General features: G+C 38.9%; 1 protein-coding gene across 5 annotated transcripts in view; it reads right to left on the bottom strand.

Annotated features, from left to right (window-relative positions):
- Positions 1–22,255, bottom strand: part of LOC124155324 (major facilitator superfamily domain-containing protein 6-B) — a 186,506-nt gene that overhangs the window by 25,660 nt on the left and 138,591 nt on the right. For all 5 annotated transcript variants that reach the window (XM_046529046.1, XM_046529049.1, XM_046529048.1 and 2 more), the window contains one exon: positions 19,864–20,016. In XM_046529046.1, coding sequence (XP_046385002.1) covers positions 19,864–20,016 — 153 coding nt within the window. The remainder of the gene's footprint in view (positions 1–19,863; positions 20,017–22,255) is intronic.

Below are 22,255 nucleotides of genomic sequence, written 5' to 3'. Positions count from 1 at the left end.
GTTGCCGGTTGCATACGTAAAGTGTTTCGCCATGGCGGATGACATCTTAAGATGTCACGAAAAAAAAGTTTAAAAATAAATATTTCCCATATGTTATCGGCAACTTTAGATATCAAGGTAATCATTATAAACCGAAATCTATTACAAATTTAAAAAAAAATTCCGTCACCCGGAACACCCAAGATTTTGTCGGGCGCATGGAATGTGTTAACAAAATTTGGATTATACAAAATTTCTGATAAAACTAAACGAAAGAAATGGTTTAACTTATATTGGTTCAAGGTATATGAATGGTTCAAGTATATAGTCTTGGTGAATACGATCGGCAAACTGCAAATTCCCACCACCTCATATGTGTATACTTCGAGAGCCATTCCAGAATTTTTGGATTGTCAAGTTTCACTACACTAAATAAAGCCTTTAAAAATGCTTCTGTAGTAGCAACAACAAGCTCTTTCTTTGACTGAGTGACTGTGTGTTCAAATGATAGCTGTCGTTTTGCGAGTCCCCTTTCTTTCGCACGTAGTTGTGTATCGTTACTGATGTGCTTTAACAAAGGGTCACATCTTTCAAATTAAAATCTTTTATCAAAACTTTGCACAGTAATACTCAGTCTTTCACATAAAATCCTTCTCAGCTGAATTCACTTGCCCTGGTATGAACAGTATCTCTTGCTTTTGGCATTTTAAAATTCCTATTCTTTGTTCGATATTTAAAGCTGGAACTACAATAAATAAACAGTCCAACCACAGAACACAACCTGTCACGATGGTGTTTTCAAACTGAGTGCTGGGTAGCTATGATATAACCATAGTACTGTATAACTTACAAATTAGCCAAAATGTTTCATGTCATGTGTCCCTTTCGATACCCCTCACCCAGGTGTTGAGGGAAGATGGGACAGCAGCTAGATACAGCAAAATCGCTTAGTTTTGATTACAGCTGTTGCCAATCGGACAGGAAAGACAGTGAAAGAAGCACACATAACTAAACATAATCTGATTCAAAGAAACTTGAAAAATTATTTCCCATTAATAGATCCTGAAACATCTAGAATGAGACGCTTTCTCACCTGAAGAATTAGATATCAGATTTGACCAATGTTGAAATGATTTTTTTTACATTGTAGCTCAGTGGAAGCCCAATATCTGAATGATCCGTCCGCTAATAAGGAGAACCCCTATCCCTTCTGTTCCTTCCTTCCCTTCCACCAACTGCTAGAGCTTCTTGCTTTCAAATAATCATATGTGTCTATGGATGTCTTTAAAAGAATCGAATCGTGCAGTTGACGGCACGGTGCCGTTGACGGCCGCTGTCGTCACCACGGCGCCCATTTCAATCCGGCCCAAAGGTGCACCATCTACGACATGAAATGTAGGCAGTGCAACATTGAGGCAGCTTTCTGACGAAACGACTTTTTGCCTGCCACCAATAAACGTCACGACGCCGTGAAATTCAGGCCGCTTTGAGACGAGACGACCCTCTGCCACACCGTGTGCCGTGCAATGAACGGCGGCCCAGTCCCAGCCAGTGGCCCTGTTTAAGTCAACAATATTGTTACATTAGACCCACACTCAAGGTTTTCCTGCAACAAGTTATCCAATAACGCTGTCTAATGCGTCGTGCTGAGTCACCGGAATTGCTGCTCGGCATTGACGCGTATCGTGCACGTGAGCTTGTATTTCCACTCTTCTGCGCCGCGTTAAATTTCTTTCCGCACATTTTTAATGCATAATATCTAATTCTTCAGGTGAGATAGCGCCTCATTCTAAATATTTCAGGATTGATGCATGGGAATCGAAGAGAGAGGCTGTGATAAATTTAACGGCAAATTCTGGTGGAGAAATCACTACATTGCGTGATATTATGCGGATGCGTTATGCGCAAGACTAAACGAGCCAATTGACCTTGGAATCGTAATGAGGAAGAGCAAATGAACGTCGACAGCGTTAAACAATGAAGGCTTTGGCTTTAATAGATTATGACTCATTAGATGTGATTTTTTCGATAATCCACCTAAAATCGCAAAAAACACAAAATTTCATTTTTATTTACTGATTTTGCGTTATTTTGTGTTATTTCAAGCTATTTTGCATTATTTCGTGACATCGCGTCTCGCTAAATTCACGGACATCTACTTGTAGGTTTAAAACAATCAACGAATTTTGGCATTATTTTTAGCAGCCCCTCAGAAATTTTCGATTGGAAATCTACCCCCTTGGACAATCTTACCTCTGCGGAAATCTGGCCCTGCGGACTTAGATGCAGGACTTAGCACAAATGTCTCTGACCTCTGTCTCCAAACCCTGTCTCTGACCCTGGCATGCCAGCAGTTCAATTATTAAATAGCAGTCCTGCAGATGAATGGAAGGGTTTTTGAGAGTGTTGTACGGACCGCAGCTTGGAATGAGAATTTGTCCACCATTCTCCAATCAAATCTCTCTCTCTCTCCCTCCAACAACCTATCCTTTGTATTTCCTTGTCATTATTCCTTGTCTAGTGTAAGGTTTGTCTTTCTGAATATTAGTTTGAGATAAAAAGGAATGAGTGCTCTACGGCCATATAACAGTTGAAGAATTAGTTAGTGATGCTTCTTTGAAATGCTCATAGCTACATTAGCCTTTGAAATGAATTGATGCATTTATTGTTCTATTGTTCCTTACTTTTGTTTGTCTTTTTTTTCCATCATTTTGTTCAACGACTGATGGAAAGACTTCTTCAGAGCACATACGTTAGAAAGCGGGATTTTGACATCATGACGCCAAAGCATTGCGCTATCAAAAGCAAATATTCCCTAATGACAATTTACAATAGCTCTCATGACCAAAAAAGTAACTGCACGTTTGTGAGTAGAGAACAGAGCCCAGAAAGACTTACGACTACAGCAGACTCCCGATTATGCGGCTGCAATTTATCCGTGTTGCGGCTTATCCGCGCACGAGTTTTACACTTCTTCGATATTTTCCGCAATCTTTATAAAAAAATTAATCACATGCAAAAGCACCCACAAAATGGATATTTGCATTTTAACGCTTTGAGTGCCACGCAACGATATATCGTCGTTCGCAGAATGCACCAGAAGTGCCAGCGACGATAAATCGTCGTCTACTATGAATCCCATTAAAACAACGTTTTTTCATTCAATTAATATTTTTAATTGTACATTATACCAGAATGGTTTCTTTTTTATAATGTTGGATTATAATTTGAATTGTTAATTGCAATGATCAACATATTTTTAAATTTGTATGACCATATGATGCGTGGAAATTTCCAAGCATCAATTTAGGTTCTTACAAAGCAGCTTCTTGGCATTGTACTTCATAAGATACTGCCACATTGTTTGGTCACCTAAAATCAATTAACTATCATCTAATACACCCTACTTTGTAGTTTCATCAGTTGTGTTATTTTTTGTGAGTTCGTATTTATTTTTAACTAATTCAAAAAATGTTCTCCCCTATAAAGCGGGTCGCATTCTTTTTCAGAGTGCAAACAATATACATATGTATATGATTCTTACAGGAAGACACGAGGTTTATATCTCTGCTCTGCTACTTCGAAAGAGATCATTTGTAGCTGTATGAGCCATTTCAATCATGTCTTTGATATTTAGCTCTGAAAGTTAGAAGAGAAGATACTATAAAGTAATTCATACCGTGCTATCACTCGCAGCATGTGTATTGGTCAGCTGGAGCGTTGAATTGACAATGTGACTCCGATTTCCAACCTCGTTTTCATAGCATCTAAGGCAGTAGTAATTGAAATATGATCACCGTGAGCATAAAAGAATACACTGTGTGCCGTATTTTGCTGTCTTCTACACAATGAAATTTCCCCACCTACATAAAGCTCACAGTTTTGTTCGCATAGCATCATTATGTGACGAGCGGGTTTGTAATCCCATTTTGCCTCTTCGAAATTGAAGTAGCCCATTGATTCAGTAAATGGCATCAATGTCGAGAAATGAATTTGCGCTTGATGTTGATGATCACAGATTAGTTGTAAACATAAATTCACTAATTTACAGTGACAACAATTCTGTGCTAAGTGGGGACAGTGCCCATTCTCGTCGAAAAAAGAGTGAAGAGGAACCGTTGTCAGACCCAGATGAAAGTGTGATCTTATTTGCTAAGAAGAGACCAGCAATAATTGATTATAGTGATGATAGTGACAGTTCTGATGAACTTGAAAGTGGAAGTGGAAGCAGTGATCATTCCCCTGAATGTGTAGAAGTTCAGGACAATTGTGATGTACCCCAGTCTCCAAATTTTGAATTCTTGGAAACTCCTGGGCCCAAACGTCTACCGCCTCCAAACTCTCCTCCAATTGGGTACTTCAACCTATTCTTTACTGTAACATTCTGAAAATTGGTTGTGAACGAGACTAACAGGTAAGCTGAACAGTTTTTGGCTTCGCATGATGGACTGTCACTAAATTCGAGAATGAAGAAATGGCGTCCAGTCACAGTGGAGGGAGGGAATGAGGGCTTCTATTGCGGTGTTTATAAAAATGGGATGGTATCACGAGAAGAACACCCATTTTTCCTACTGCTCCACTTATTCTTGCTCCATCCCTTGGTTAGGGAAGATGTTTTCCAGAAAAAGGTTTCAACTGATTTTGAAATTTTCCATTTGACAGACAATACAAAACTTTTTTCACCAACAGTAGTAAACAATTTACTGAATGCTGGAAACTATTTTATGAAAGGGAATCATGTTGTAATGGACAATTTTTTCACCAGCATAGATTTAGCTCGAGATTTGTTCAAAAAAAGTACATTTTTAACTGGTACGGTGAGACGTACATACATAATAGGAAAGGAATTACTCAACCACTCAAAGAAAAATTCAGCGTGGGGGGAGAAAAAGTGTGTCAGATGCAAAGAAGAGATGTCTTCTCCTCTTCGGATGCATCACTAAGGATTCCAGTTTTACTACTGTCAACTCACTCCATAGCCAAAAGCAATTACAGTGGAACCCCGTTAAAGCGAGTACGGGCTATAGCGACACTCCCGCTATAACGAGAGATAGCCGATGCACCGTCAATTGACCCTATAATAAGCGTGTTAAAAAATTCGTTTTTACGAGACCCTTTGGGTGTTGGCTCTCGTCATAGCGAGGGTTTCACCGCCGGAAGACTTTCATCAAGACTCCTTAACCTCTGTAAATGCTAGAGATCTGTTAGAAATGAAGTTAAAGGAGTGCTCAGTCTCAAATTTATTTGGTAAACTGTCGTTCGATAAATAAGTAGTTAATTTTGGTGAAAATATTGTGGCATTAGCATTCGCGAATGCTTAATCTTCTTTTGTTCCTCGGGCGGCAGAAAGCAGTCGGCAGCATACCCGCACGTCCGTGAGTTGCGTGAATAGAAAGCATTTGATGGCAGTCACCATGGCCAAAAAACACCAAACACGTCTAAGCGAGAAAATAAAAATAAAGGAGTAATATGAGAGTGTCGAAATTAATTTATCTTCCTATTCGCTCTGCAAAATTAAAAAAAAACAAAAGCGCCCAAGGAATGCAGACGATGAAGAGTTATAAGGAGCTTTGTTCGGGTGGTTTTGCCCATTCAAATCTGCGGGAACTTCTGAGAAAGGGGCTACGCCCAAGCCTGAAGCGGAGTATTTTAGGGATAGATTGCGAATCGAGAATTTTAAGATTGCGGAAGGTTGATTATACTAATGCGAAGCACCAAAGCGTTATCTCCCCTCACAATTGCTGGTGATGCCTGCGGTGTAAACCTGAAGTCGTGGAAGAAAGGACTCTGATCATAAGTATCTTTAGAAGTATTCCCCGCGTCATATAACATAGACGAAACGGAACTTTTTTTTTACATACAACTCCCCGACAAAACCCTTGCAGTATGAGGTATTTCTTGCAATGATGCCTCTAAAGGCCGTTTTACATGGTAGACGGAATTGTGCAGTCTGACGTACGTGTGAAGGCGCAACCAAAATTGCGTCGTGTAAAGCGGTGAATTTCCATGAACACATGCGAGAATGCGTGGATGCGAGACGGCAAAATAGCCCCTGTTCTAATTTCGTTCATGCATTCGCGCAATTCCACGCCATTTTAGAAATTAATGCAGCTCTAACCTGCGCAATTCCGTGTACCGTGTAAAACGGCCTTAAAGGTAGGTAGTGCGCCTTAGCGATGATATACGATGTACGAAGCAATGATACTCAGCGTGAATTGTCCGGATGGACGTATTTATTCTCCGTTGCGGATTTACAAGTGTGAACTATTCGCGTCACTGGTCGGAGTCGTACTGGCGCTCTCTTTTGTCACGTGGGTAGCCGAGAATCCCCTGGTGGCCGCTGGAAGAACTCACAGAACAACTAACTCTCGTTTGCAGTGCCGTGGTAAACTCGGTGTATCATTTCAAATACGTCGCGTGCGTAACACTCAAAAAGAAACTTTTTTTCAACAACGGCAATTTTAATCACGTCATTTTTCAAGCTTAGCAAATTTTTTACCGTAGATGATGAAGATATTACATTATCTGATAGAAAAAGTCTTCCAAGGTGGGAACGTTATACTACCTTCCACCGTTTTCGCCTGTAGAAACAAATGTAATGCGTTATTTCACTTCACTGCCGCTTAACGTACAGACACGATAAACATACACCAATGGAAACCTTTGAGGCATTAAATAACCGCGATACTGTTTTATCAGTTAATTTTTGAATTTTCAGTGGAATATACCAAAATAATAGAATGATCACATAAATGAACTAATTAAGTGCATAGAAAAATGACTTCGTCGGATGTGCATTGGCATAATGATTGACGAAAAAATGCTTTCCATGATTTTTATTCAGTGCGGCGCTTATAAATTGTTTGAATAGTTAGTCGTTGTTTGAGTAAGGAAATTTAGTGATGCAAAAAAACATCGCCTTTCGTCTGGATTTATGCTTACGTTTATCGAATAGATGTTTATCTGTCGCCGCACCACTCCTGTTCCTGTATATCTGTTCGCAACAGGTATATTGACTATTATTTGCTCCACCTCCGGTAAAGCGACAATTCGCTATAGCGAGTGTTTATTAGTGCACCGTGGGGTGTCGTTATATCGAGGTTGCACTGTACATTGTTCAAAAGGGTAAAAAATTACCAAAGGAAAGGCCACAAATCATTGAAGAGTACAATCGGTACATATATGGGTGGGATTGATACTTCGGATATGATGTTTATTTAGATGAGAGAGAAGATCATTGAAATACTGGAAGAGATTAGTTTTTAATGTAGTTTCTATAATGGTACTGAATGCCTATATTATCTATAATCAAACAATCCTGGTAAGAAAATTTCAAGATTGCAACAAGATTTTCTTGATCTCTCCTGAATTTTATGCAACTGACATTGCAAAAATAAAATAAAAAATGACTGAACATTTGTAATAATAATAATAATTTTATTGGTCCCAGGACTTTACATTGTAAAATATAGGACAAGTCATACACAAAAATAAATACATGCACAATCAAAATCAGAATCAGACACTTCTGTGGTAGGCAAATTCCTCTAGAAACTGAGTTGTGCTATAATAGCCTTTGTTGACTGGAAAGAGTTTAAGATTAGATTTGAAATTTGCCCTTGTAGAAGCTTTTTTTAAGGTTGGCGGCAGAGCATTATAAACCTTGATAGCCATGTGGAAGGGGCTCTTATTGTACATTGCAGTGGAGTGGCAGTACATACATCCCCACTATGGCGAGTGGAGTGTCCGTGCACTTGAGCATTGGTAGTGAGATCTTTTATATTATCTTTGACATACATACACAAGTGGTATATATACATAGAAGGTAACGTTAGGAGTTTTAATTCCTTAAAATAGGGTTTACAAGATCTTTGCTATATACCTTATACTTTTTCTTTGTATTGCGAAAACTCTACGAAATCCAGGCGACGATCCCCAGAAAATAATTCCATAGGACAAATGGGATTCAAAATAACCATAATAGACCATTTTTAGAACATTTAAATCAACAATATCTACAAGATTTCTCAGAACATATCCACTTTTAGCCAGGGTTGAGCATAGGGCATTGGTATGGGTCTCCCAATTTAGGGAATCATCAATAGCTAGACCTAGAAATTTGGTGCTATTTACCCTCTCTATGGGCTGACCATTTAACCCCTCAACGCCGTCATGCGTACCCAGTACGCGCCCTTTAAATTTCGTATGCCGCCGTCATGCGTACCCAGTACGCTTCCTGACCTACTGTATATAATATTTTTTCTCCACCAGATATTGCATGTTAAATTAAAACTAATTGCTCTATCATTTGAAGAAATGTTTTTCCTCTCCAATAAAATATTCATAACGGCTCTATGCCTTCAAGATGTTTTTAAAATGCTTCGATAAAATTCCGTTTTAAATCAGCGCGTTGACGACTGCGGTCCAAAACTCAACGCCTTCCTTCAGCTGTTCTATCATGAAAAAATCCGCCTATTCTGCTTGAGAAACGTCAAGAAGGGTCAGCTACTTTAGCTTGAGATATGGTATCTTCTAAGCTGAATGCCTTCTCTCCGTCTCCTCCTTGTTTGTCGTCACCTCGAGCCCCAAGTGTGTTTGGCCCGCCTCGTTAGTCCTTAGCGTCCTAGGCGAAGGGGCCATATGCTTCGCTCTGCATTTATTTTATTTTTTTTCTGGACAGTAATCAACAAAGATAAGATTCCATCCAAACAGTCAGCATATACCAGGGCCCCTTCAAGATATTTTCTCGTCTCTTGAGGGAGCTTCTAAACCACGAGCTTCAGTCCACTAGAGTCATTCATGCTGTGTGGTGTTCTTTCAGGCAGTGTGTTGAAATTCTCATCGGGTGTACTTCCTGTGAGTGGTATTTTTTTATAATTGGGCATCCTACGAAATGGGAATAGTATTGAAAGGCAAAATAGAGACTCGGGAGTCTGTTTGTGTGTTAGGTTATAGTAAATTCATTGCTGGGGTGAATTTCAAAGACCTGTTATTGCATTCGTAACTAATGAAAAGAAAACGCCATTACAAGTGGTGTATGAAGTTATTTAGGAGACTATTGAATGCGGCAGTCCTAAATTCATATGTTGATAATAGGAAAAATACGTATAAAAATTTGACTTATCATTTCGCGTGCCATTGGTCGATGTAATATTTTTGAAATATCCAACGTCATACGAACTGTTTGGACATGGCCGTCACTCATTACACAATTAAGTACCAAGACTCACAGAAATACATTTCCTAAAGACAATTCCTGCAGCTGGGAAGTAATCAAAGTCTCAAAGGAGGTGTGCAGTTTGTGCCTAATACGGGAAATGAAGAGACTGCGTGTACTGGTGTGAAAAATGTGCAGTGGGATAATGTTTGGATTGCTTCAAATCACGTGACACAAAGCGGATTTTCTAAGGTAAATCATTTACTTATTCACATATTGACGTTTGAAACATTAGCACGTGATTACCTAAATGAAATGATACGGTAATAATGGAACAAAGAGAAGTGGGCGGAGTGGTAAATTTTCAAGTAGGCGAAACGGGTAATCCTATCGAAAGTATCGAATCTGTTATGACATTTTCAACCGCAAATAACTAAATTACATCATGTAAGTGCATTTCTTTTAATGCATGGAATGTTAGAGATCTCATAGCTTATTCGAAACCAAATTAAAATCTTTCGAAATTGAAAATTTATTCATTAGTTCATAAAAGGAGATACATAAAACAATAAATATTTTTTCAAATCGCTCGAAAAATTATTATATAGAAGCGCATTATATTACGCAAGTTTACTAAAATTTTCAATGATACTGATCGTATATTATGAAAGATATAAATTATTGAATGATACTATGCCAAAAAGGCGAAGTCATTTAAATCTCATCCGGCCACTGAGATGGGATTTAATTAAATGCCCGCCGCGCTTGAGGGGTTAAGAATACCTCTAACTGAGGCACTTCCCTCTTTTTTTTAAATTGAATGTAATTAGTTTTCTTAACATTTACAGAAAGTTTATTAAGGTTGAACCACTTTTCTAGGAGTAGTAGTGAACTCTCCAGCTTCGTTTGCAGCAACTTAGGATCCCTGTGGCTCATTGCTAGAGATGTATCATCAGCATATAATACAATATCATTGTTTTTAATAAACCTCGGCAAATCATTGACGTATAGTAAGAATAAGAGGGGCCCCAAAATACTGCCCTGTGGTACCCCTACATTTATTATTTCTATGGGTGATAAGTAGTTTGTAACAATGTTGTTGATGCCTGTACCCTCAACCTCTACCATCTGTTGCCTATCCTCTAGATATGATTGCAACCATTTATGAGCGATTCCCCTGATCCCATAGTGCTCACATTTAATGAGAAGGATTTTGTGATCTACTGTGTCAAATGCACGAGAAAGGTCATTGAATATACCCACCGAGAATTCATTCCTGTCCCATGAGGTCATGATTTTTTTCAGAAAGCATGCAATGGCATCATTGGTGCTTCTCCCCTTTTGGAATCCAAACTGTTCCATGTTTAATAATTTGGATTGGACGACATAGTTCATAATCCTGTCTCTCATCAATAGCTCAAAAATTTTAGATATATTAGTCAGCAAGGATACTGGCCGGTAATTTCCTATGTTGTCCACATCACCTTTTTTGTGGATCAGTTTTATTTTAGCTATTTTTAAATAGTTTGGAAACTCACCCTTATTAAAGGACTCATTTATTATGAAAGCTAAGGGCTTAATTATAGCTTTAGAGCATTTTTTTAGGATGAAGGAAGGAATATCGTCTATCCCAACTGATGGTTTGTCTTTCAGGCTATTTATGCACTTCAATACCTCATTTTCTGTTACCGGAAAGAGGACCATAGAGGAGCACATGTGTTGACAGTGCCCCGTACTGAATCTGTCACTACTTATTATCGAGCTATGTAATTGTAGAGGTACAGTTGCGAGGTACTTATTGGCAAACACTGCCACTTGCATAGGATCGGCCAAGTTTATCCCTTCCCCATTTTTTATCGTTAAATTTCCACTCCTGTTTACCTTAGAGTTTGTTGCCTTTCTTACTATTTGCCATGATGTTTTGGCCAAATTTTCAGCTTGACTGATAAGTCTGCTGTAGTAAGCTTTCTTGGTTTGAACTATAAGGTCCTTGTATGCTTTTTTGTAACTCTGAAAGTAGTTACTATTGAGGTCGTAGCCCTTCTGCCCTTTTCTTAATTGACATAATTCCCTAAAATTAACGCTAGCAGCCCTTATTTCCTCTGGTACTCTCATGACACTTCATTGGCACTAATTTTCTGGGAAAGAATTCCTCAAAGATGAGTTTTACATTACTAATGAAATACATGTACATGTCCTGTATACACTTCAAGTTGAGTCATTTGTCCCAGGAAGTCTCACATAATTTATCACAGAATGAATTTACTCTATCTTTTGGGTAGAACCTTTTGTACCTCTTGCAGATTACTTCCTTTGCCTTAGGGATACATACCATTTGAGCATAATGGTCAGAAATTCCTAGATTTATAACCTTTGAGTGTTCATTTTCTGTCAGTTGCAAATTGGTAATAACAAGATCAATATTTTTTGATGAAGTGGCTGTTTCTCTGGTCAGTGAGTTTATCAGAGAATTTAACCCATAAAGACCCATAACTTCTCTGAGTTTGGTGGAATTGGCATTGTGGGAGGACATTTCAATATTAAAATCACCACAAATTAACACTTTCTTCTTCTTACCAACACTTAAGTGTAATAATTGCTCAAATCTTTCAAATAATTCGTCAATATCACCACCAGGAGGTCTGTATAAACTAGAGATGGGTCGAATTGCAGATTTCTCGAATTCGAATATCGAATTCGAATATTAAATCATTGCTCGAATATTCAAATACCTCGAATTTCGAATACCTCGAATACTAAATGATGAATGCTGGTATGTTTGACTCGGTTGCCTATGCAGCAGGCAACACAAGATTTTGGGGAGTAATTTTGATTTCCTTTAAATGATTTGAACAGGAATTTAGCTGATTAATGAATATTTTAATTTTATGGAAACAATTGGGCACATAATTAATTCAAATAACATCGCTTTACCCCCCACTCCTGCTGCCAAGTGTTAGCTGACAATCTGAGGCAAATTGCAAAATACAAGCTCTTTTCCACCGGATTTTCTTCCATTATTTTCAGTCCATCTTTGGGAGTTCTCACAAGATAAGAAGATGAATTGGAATTGCTATCAGGGAGAAACCAAATATTCTGAGAAAATATCCCTTTGTCTGGGACTGTAACAATAAAGATTTATAGCACCACTCATAAATTGTAACTTGATATATGTTTTCGGAAAAAAAATACCACATCAACTTCCGAGAAGCTCTGCTGCTCATATCGCCGTATTTTGACATTTATTTCTTTGCGTAAAATGCTTAAATAAACTCAGAAATACGTCGTGTTTGGTCTTATTCTTTTTGAAATTACGCGCACATTACTAATATTTCAATTCAATAAAGGTGTAACATCAATTGACGAAAGTTATTCTTAGACACCGTTTGTGCTAATAGATGACTCATGCAGCGGTTGACCTCCGCAGAAATGGGGAACTTCGAAGCTGGTAGAAAAAAAAGGTCAGTGGGGGAGAAAAGGGAGGGCCCGAAACACGTTTCTATTGTTCTCGTGTAACTTGGTATTTTTTCGAAGCTAAGGTCTTCGTAATATGATCCCTGCGCGAGCTGTGACCTTTTTTTTCGAAGAAGAGGAAAGCCTCAGAGGGGGGGCTAGTGCTGAATGGAGAGGGATACCGGATCTTGGGAAATGTGCTAATGTAAGTATCCCACGGTACTCACACAGTTGTTGACCTCCATAAATGGGGAACTTCGAAGCAGTTAGCCAGAAAAAGGTCAGTGGGTGAGAAACGGGGGGAGGGCGTGAAACACGTTTTTATTGTTCTCGTAACTCGATATTTTTTCGAAGCAGGGGTCTTCGTAATGCGATCCCTGCGCGAGCTGGGACCTTTTGTTTGATTTCGGAAAAGAGGAAAGCGTTAAGGCCTGTTTACACGATACATTAACCCGTAAGAGTTAATGTAAGTTTGTGTGAATGATTTTTGTGGACCGGAACGGAACATGTACGAATGCATGAACCAAATTAGAACAGGTTCTATTTTCTGTGCATGCATTCGCACAAGTTGGGTGGTTACACGGTGCATTTTGGGCGTTCATACATTTAGACATTAACCCGTACGTGTTAATGTACCGTGTAAACAGGGCTTAAGAGTGGGTGAGGCAAGTGCTGAATGGAGCGGGATAGCGGATCGTGGGAAATGCCCTAAGGTTGCTATCCCACGGCACTGAGGTTCTCCTGGTGGGGGGAATCGGGGATTTACGGATTTTTTCACCCGACCATTTTCGGTTCCCCTCGTCGAACTCTTTTCACCGCTAAAATCCACGAATTTGATGTAATTCGTCAACTTGCGTAAAACGGCGCTGCGAGCACTAAATGGCTACAGTTCTCTACATTTTTCCGAGTCAACTACCAACGACGTGCGTGCGACAGTGTATGACGCATAATTCAAAGTATTCGAGGTATTCGAGGCGGTACTTTTCGCATAACTATTCGAAACCTCGAATATCGAATACTTTCTAATATTCGAGGTATTCGAGTATTCGCGGATACTATTCGCACATCTCTAGTATAAACACATAATCAACACATTTCCTATACTTGGGTCGATAGTTATTTCGACTGCTGCAATTTCTATGCAGCTCTCTTTAAAGATTACTTTTTTAAAAGCCGAGGCCTTATAACTATATTTACTTTTCACAAAAATGCACACCCCCCCATTTTTGTATTCTGTTCGGCAGAAAAAGTCAGCCAGAGAGTACCCATCAAACACAAAAGATTGCATTTCGTCGTTGTTACACCAGTGTTCACTTACACAAAGAACCGCGATGTCTTGACCACACAAAAGCGCGTTCAGAATCGGCACTTTGTTGCGGATGCACTGCGTGTTTTGGTGTAATATGGTGCAGATAGCCGCACCGTTACCTTTTGTATGATGTCCTAGTCATGCTTGACTTACTGCGTCGCACGTAGATTGCTTAACCGTGCTCTCCTTCGGTAACGTAGCACTCCGACCTTGGGCGACGCCAGCGATGTCTTGTCCGTTACTGATGCTTTTATTGGCCCTTTTCAGCAGCGATGGGTTAAACCTGGACACTGATACTTCGCTCGGCGAGGTTTCCTTTTTCTTCAACGCGTCGAGGATCGAGAAATCTGCTCCTACCTTGAAGGACGCGGAATTTACAGACGCGAATAATTGTTCGCAAGTAAACTCCTTTCCTTGGAACTTTTTCGCTAAATGATTCTTTATTTCTTCCGGCTTAGTATGGGGTTCAGCCCTACTCACAAATAACCACACACGCCTCGGAACACCAGAGAAGTCACTTGAGTCCGTGTCGCTCCCAACGACCCAAGGTTTTTGTCGAGCATTTTTACTTGCCACTCTGTTCACTTTTTGCCTTCTTTTTTCTTTTCTTCTGTTGATTACCTCCGTGAAGGGGCTCTCGTCGTTACAGGTTTCGCTAGTGTCTTGATTTAGTTCCACTGCCTCGTTGCTAACTAAAGACACCGAGTTAATATCCCTCGGAGCTGAAAGTAAACTATCCTTCGTCACATTTTTGGGGACGGAGTTTGATCGAACGAAGTCCGGCTTGTCGCTTTCCTTCTCGTCCGGTTTCTCAATGGAAGGCCCTACTTCGATCGGAGAAACTTCCGAGCGGCTAACGGCGTCCGCGAATGTTACTCTTTTCACCTCTTCAACGATTTCCTTTCCGTTGGTCAACTTCTTGAGTTCCTTTTTTAGTAACTCGATGTCGGCAGCCATGTTGCTAATGGAGTGTTTCGATATGCGGCACATAATACATTTCCAGTACACGTCACGATTCTCAAGTAAGGCCTTTATCGATATGTCATTGAGCCCTGTGCACTTAATGTGAAAAATTCGAGTGCAAACGTCGCAAAATACGAGTTTTTCGTTTACTTTCAATGATATTTCGCAGGAGCTACAATGACATGAGTCTTTAACGTCCGCCATATTGTTTTCTTTCCAATTCTATGCATAATTTTCTTTGCGATTATGAGACAATTTTCCATAAAAACAATGAAATTTCATATTTATTCTTGTTTTGTTCATGTAGAAAGGATTTTACATCTCGATTTTTGGGTCTAAAGTGAAAAATTAAATTATTCAATCTTGTAAAATTAGGATTATACTTCAACAATAGGTCTCTGAACACCTATTTAGGTAAAGACGTTTCTGAAAAGTAGGTGTAATTATTAAGCTAAAAGTTATAACAATATGGCTGTAAAGTCATCTATTTTTTTATTATGAGCATTTTAAATACGTCTTACAAGCCATCAAGGAAAAACGTAATTCGCACCGCCGCCATCTTGAATGACGTCTGCTCATGCAATAGTGTTGTTCTTAACCACCTTGACGGTGCACATTATTGAAGTTTACAGCGGAGATATTGTGGTTATTACGCCGTATTTTTCGTGCCGTAGTTATTCCTCGATATGTCGCAGCGTATAGCTTCAAGTACTGCATTGTGCCTAATTGTAAGTGCAGAAATACGACTAGATATGCTCCAAATAAATATTTTCATACGGTCGCCCAAGACTTAGAACGAGGATTGGTTCGGATGAGTAAGTGCCGACGAATGTGAATGAATGAAAAAAATTAATTCTAATATTAACGCATTGTTTATCAGATTTGACACAATCCTATACCTACTCATCTTCACCAGTGGAAAGTTTTTTCACTTGCTGGCTTAATCCACTTCGAGGGGATCTCTGTCCGACACTTTTTGAAAAAATTCTATTCCTCAAGGAGACTAATGCAACCATATAGAGCAACATTTGAGAAGTTTTACTTTAAGAATTAAAATATATATTTTTAAAACATACCTTTCTCGTGTACTATTTGTAACTATCCTTACGAGCAAAAACAGGTTAAATATTTTTTAAGATACCTATCTTAGTTTCCATAAGGTGAGGTGGGGTCAGTGCGACTGCGGGGTAAGTGCGACTCCCCTACAGGAAAATCGTATTTCCGTTCTCGAAGCAGGTGGCGGTCGTGCAACATATTCCACACATTGTTATGAAACCAGAGCCAACGACTTTGTAATACTTATCCCTTAATTTCTCGTTCCACATGCTTAGGAAATATACCTGTCCGTTCATCTTGTAGTCTTAGTTGGTTGTGAGGAGAGTCTATACTGCAGTTCCCTCTGAATCAACGCATCGTAGGTGTTAGGTAAGAAATATATTTTGTTTTCTCTTCTTCATGGATTGGTTTTCCTTGCTTCACTTTAAATTTAGGAACTCGGGTCATTATATTTAGTTTAGATCGCACTCGGTCTCTCGATCAGACTCGGTCGCACTTTCCCCGTCGTAACCATCCGTTCCTTCCTTCCGGGGCAAGTGCGACCCTGTTGTGCCTGGGGTAAGTGCGACCCCCTGTCTACGAGGCTACGAGCTGTGCTACGAGGTTGAAGTATGGATTGAATTTTTAGTTTCTGACTAACAGTTCTTGCGTTAAACTTTTAGTTTCTGTCTGGAAGTTTTTGCATTAAACTTTCTTAAATGTTGCAAAACACCGAAGTTTATATAAAAATAGGTCTTTTTTAATTAGAGTCCTCTCATCAACTTTTATTTTGAAGGTTTATCTGATAAAGATAGCTTACTTCAGTTTGTTGATTGATTATGATAGGACATTGGATATCATGTCTTCTGACGAGTAGGATGTAGACGACATGGCATTAATGCCTGAAACAAGATAGCATGAGTCGAAAAAGCTTAACAAATTCGGTGACTAACATTCAAAGTGGAGATTGGATTCTGGCTAGATTCAGCAGCAAAAAGTCAGTTGCTCACTATGTAGGGAAAATTCTGGAGATTAATGAATAAGGTGATGCCAAGGTTTGCTTTTTGAGGACATTTTTTGGAACTGAAATAAGTTTCACCTGTCCATGGAATGAGGATTCCAGCGAAATACCTATGGAAGGTGTTGTAAAAATATTACCGAAGCCCTCTGTCGGCCGCCGACCAGCCGGCTTACAAATTTTATTTTTTATTTCAAAAAGTATTTCAAATACTGTCTTAGATTTCAAACTCCCAAGTCACAGGTTTTGTGCATTTCAATTTTGCCCGGCCCTACCTACACAATACTTGAACTGCTCTCAGAACTAGCTATATGCAATCATTACAAGAAAGGCTGTTAACTTCCACCTCACCGTCCTCAAAAACTCGTTCCTCCACGTAATGGGTTGTGCTCCGGGCACACACGAGCTCGAACTATACATTCGTTTTCATTGTGCATAATTTGCACGCAACCGATGGCAATCTGAAAATATGTTTAGATTGTGCCAATGGCGTCGTCAGCGTAATCTTCCCGTCCGACCCTAATGAATGGAATTTCATTGTTAAATTTGATAATCACATTTAATATGTATTTTACAAGAGCCAGTGATATTATATTTTCATAGGTATGCATATTCACTCCCCGGCTTTCAGCCTGCATGTAGCAATTTCTGTTGCTTATGTAAGTAAACATTGCTGCCATTGTAATTTTCGGCAAGTTTCCGGTGTCAGCCTTGGTGAAACCAGGTTCCGGGGCGTTTGTTTTTTACGATAAAACCTCCGAAAGATATATAAGAAATAAAATCTCACGTTAAAGTCGTTAAATAAACCGAGAAATTTGGTGACAATGCGCAACGCCACTGGATTTCCCACACGATTGCATGAGCTGACGTCACTTTCCGGCTGGCCAATGGAATTACGTTTTGAAGTGGGTGTGTTTTTGGAGCTGTTTCGGTCATTTGTTTTCTAAATTCTTAAGAAAATATGTGAAATGAGTGCGTTAAAGTGGCCTTTATGACAATTTTACTATATTTTACGATTTTTAGTTAGTATTTGAAGGGATATTAAAATTTTGTCCAGAGACCTATTGCATTTCACAAATAAAAAACGGGCAATATTTTTTTATTTTAATTTTTAAAAAAGAATTCACTACCAAATACTAAAAGAATTATGCACAAATAGCCATAAATAAGCAAATTATTAAGTTTTGAATAAAGGCCAAAGACAAAATTAGCAACATACCCATGTCACTTCTAGGAGTAGCACTCACCAAAAAGGCGGTGGCACTCACTCAAAGGGCTAATGCAAGGCTAGGCTGGCCTTATTAGTTCCATTAGAATCCTCTTCGTAAAAGGAAACTATTTCATTTACTTTTAGATGAGGAATGTTTCAAGTTTACTTGGACCACTCTAGAATGCAGACGACGATTAGCAGTGGGAAAAAAAACTTTTGATTAATTTTAGAAGAGGCTGATGAAAATTAAGAGAAGTGTTGTCTACAATCTATAATTGTAATTTCATATCGCAAATGCATAATTATTTCCATGTCCTTGCATTTGGTAGAATAAGGCCCAAAGGAACCAGAGATTTCGTTGCACTCGGAAACATTTACGCAATGACTAGTCAAGGTCAGACTAGAGAGGAAGGGAATAGTAGAAGTGAAGAAGGCAGCGAGGGAAGTGGAAGTAGAGATAGCATGAGTCATAGTCAGGCACTTGCCAGCGTAGACAATAAGTCCTGGTTTCCCAAAACCACTGCTGCTGCACCCATTACCTTCACGGAAGCTCCGTGTTCATTTTACTATCTAAATATAACGGTGTGTGATCGCATTCAGTGATCACAGAATCCCTTCCAGCAGCAGTTGCATGCTGGGCAACTTGCGCGATACAGGACATGCCGCTGGTACCTGACAGTGTAGTTTCCAATGCCACGCAGCGGTTTTGAAGCATTCGTGCAAACCAATTTTTTAAATCTAAGATCTCGCAGACACGGGTGTGCAGTTTTCGGCATTAGGAATACGAGTACATATAATCACATCATAACCCCTTAAAAAGATCCAGATGTGAATGATTCCAGAAAGTTACAGCTAAAATAACAGACTATGTGCACAGTTAATAATTAATTGTTTGATTTACATGAGTTATGAAAATTACATGAAATTGAAGAGAAAATTTATATTACTTTTGTTTTTCGAATATTAGTGCCGCCCCTCCCCATCATTAGCCCAGATACACAATCGTAAAGGAGCATGTTGTAGGTACATATTTGAAAAATGGGGAGATGTCAATGTCTCGGATAAATTCCAGAAATTTGCACTTGTAGCAGCATTTTGCATAACATTTATGCAACATCCCTCACTTAGACCTCTCTGGATCCAAAAATTGCGGATGGCCAGCAAAAAAAACTGACCAGAAGTGAGACATATATACACAAGATGACGAGGGCGGCTAAGTTAAAAAAGGCCATAGGAGTAAATGGAAAAAAAATTGGGAGTAAACCCTCGGTTTAAACATCTACTGTAGTAGATTTGGAAACCAGGATTCAGAATAAAGAACAAAAATGGCATTTGGACCTTTTTTCTTAAGGTATTTGGAAATTTTATGGAATACTACTACAACCAAAAAGTAATTTTTTCCAGAAAACAAATGTAAAAACTAAAATAATGAATTGAGTTAAATTTTAAGTGATGTATTTCAGCTTTCATGTGAAACTATAACCAGCTTTCTCGAATGAATAAAAATGAAATTACGTAAGGAGAAAAGCAAGAGTAGTGAGCTATTGTTGCCCAGAGTACAACTAGCAGTGCCGACAACATGACAATTCCATTCAATAGCCACGGTTTGCTTTGACAACATGAAAGAAAACTGGGTAGAAAATGAAAATTGAATTTTATCAGTGCATAGTTACGTGATGCATGATTCATCACAGGGGTGCAATTAATCACCGTGAGCCACATGATGATGACAATTATACCTTGATCACCGTGGTCTTTCTTGAGTTTGAGCTCATAGACGGCGAGGTGTGAGACAGCAGACACTGCAGCTACGGCAGCAAACACACGAAACGCAACCGCACCACCAGCATACTTGTAGAGCACACCACCAAGCAAACTGCCCACCGCGTAACCTAAAAAGAAAAAAAGATAGCTATTCATGATATGCTAAACAATATAACCGGGATAAGAGCTTGTCACACATACTACAGCTAGTGGTTTTCATTCAAGTCAGTTAAGCAAATCGTAATTACTAGTTTATAATACAGTGGAACTTGGTTTGTATGTTCCTCCTTAGCACTTTAATTCCTCCTTGATACAACGATTTCTCTCAGTCCTGGTGCCATCCGAACAAAATACAGGTAAAACTATTTGGTTCGCATATTTTCAATAGTGGCGCTTTCCTGGGTCGTACGCTCAATTATTTGCCATGACACAACCTGCAAGTTGTTTCCTAGTATCTTCTGAAGGTGTTTAAACCTTCGAATTCATTAGCTATTTTATTACCATCAGCCATAGACCTTCTTACTTTCATCCCACACCTCTCCTTCTACGACAGAGTATGAGCCTTCTACTAAGAGTATGTGCGTCAGTATTGCGGGAGCAGACAATGCCTTGGATCGCCATGCGAAACTTAACGCAAAAATACTCGATCGTGATACAAGAAATAGAAAGCAGACTACATTGAACAAATTTTTAAAGAGAATTTAAACTGTAAAATACAAAAATGTGCTTGTAATAATCTTTAATTGCGTTATTAATCGTATTAATAACGATATATCAATCAATATGGTTTCATTCCAAGGATGAATGCATCACTGCAGTTGCTGTGATTTATGGTAAATAAAGTTTTGCCAATTTTTATGATGTTTTAAAACAACCAAATGATATACTCAGAGTCATCATCATATTCTCCAAGTAGGCAGTGAGAAGGAAGAAATTACTTAGCGTAACTTGTCCTAACTTGTTGTAACTGTCCTGTTGATTTTCTATGTGGAAAGAGTTCAGGAAGGCGGTACTACGAGAACTTCCAAAAGTATGTACATAGTAATTGTAAATACGACGACTTTTCCACAGAGTGCAATGACCCCGATTGCTACACCATCTACTTGTCTGGCTAGCACGTTCATTTTCTGTGGTCCCGTCAGAAACGTACTAAACAAGCTCTACTGTATGATCATGTCTGCAAATTTGCATGATTTTTACGGGATTGATTCAGCGTCATTCCATGTCAGTTCACCCAGGCATGGCACCCACCGACTCAGATTTTGATGAAATTTTTGTCACTAGCTACTATCACCTATCTAATGACCAATGTAAAATATTTCCTCTCTCACTCTCATAGTTTGCAAGATATGAGGAGTCGAAGTTTGAAATGTTTGCTCAGAAGTGGTGCTCGTGGGAGTCAAATTCCAGAGTGCAGGGCACAGGGTAAAAATTCATAACTCAGAAACCTCATAATATGTTTGAATGAAATTTTGACCCCTTGTCTATCCAAGTACATAGCTTCCATAGTAATGTCTTTTATTCCCCTTGCATTGTTATGTTAGCCAAAATGATGTCAACAGTTGTTAATTAACCAATTTTTTTAGCTCAAAAACATTACTTCATATTTTCAGAATTATCACCAAAAGGCAGAGTAGTTAAATCATTCAATTTTTTTAAATTGAAGGTTAATATGTGCTCCAATATACTGTGAAATGAAAATGGTGGTGTTTAGACTGCCACTATGAGTATTTCAGGTTTTACTTTTTTTTCTCTCTCCGTGAGAGGGATTTTGGACACGTACTGTAATGTAATAAGTACAAGTGTATCCATACCTTCATGAGGATATATTTGAAATAATGATCAGTTAACCTAAGACCAAACTTGTAGTCTAGTGAATGTGGCTCTTGTTCATATAATTTTTTTAAGAACAATACTTGGCTTGTGGCAGCTGAGGGGAAAAGAGTCCAGAAATTTGAGTGTGCATCCAAGAAGAGAATATATAATGCCTTTCACACAGCGCAATGGTGGGAGAGCAGAAGGCCGGTTAGAAAATATGTACATTGTGAGAAATAAGCACCCGTGAGAGACGCACACATATTTTGAGCTTTGGAGGTAAAGAAAAAAAATTTCAGCATATTTTTTTGTCCTATCATGCGGCATTGCAGACATACACCTGGACTTTCGACAGTTATCAAAATTTCCACTTTCAATAATAATAAGTCACGCAGCACTTTTCAGCTAAATTTACACATTGTGTATGGTGGTTGGAGATGAGTAGGTATGTCTTATTCATTTGAAGTCATAACCTTATGATGCTCACTAAGGATGGTCGGATCAGATACCTCAGACCTAAATATCCACGGATAACGCTCTTCACCTTATACT

This window comes from Ischnura elegans, chromosome 3 (genome assembly GCF_921293095.1).
Source record: "Ischnura elegans chromosome 3, ioIscEleg1.1, whole genome shotgun sequence".
Classification (NCBI taxonomy): Eukaryota; Metazoa; Arthropoda; class Insecta; order Odonata; family Coenagrionidae; genus Ischnura; species Ischnura elegans.
Note: the sequence above shows the minus strand (reverse complement) of the source record. Positions and strands in the feature narration are given on the sequence as shown.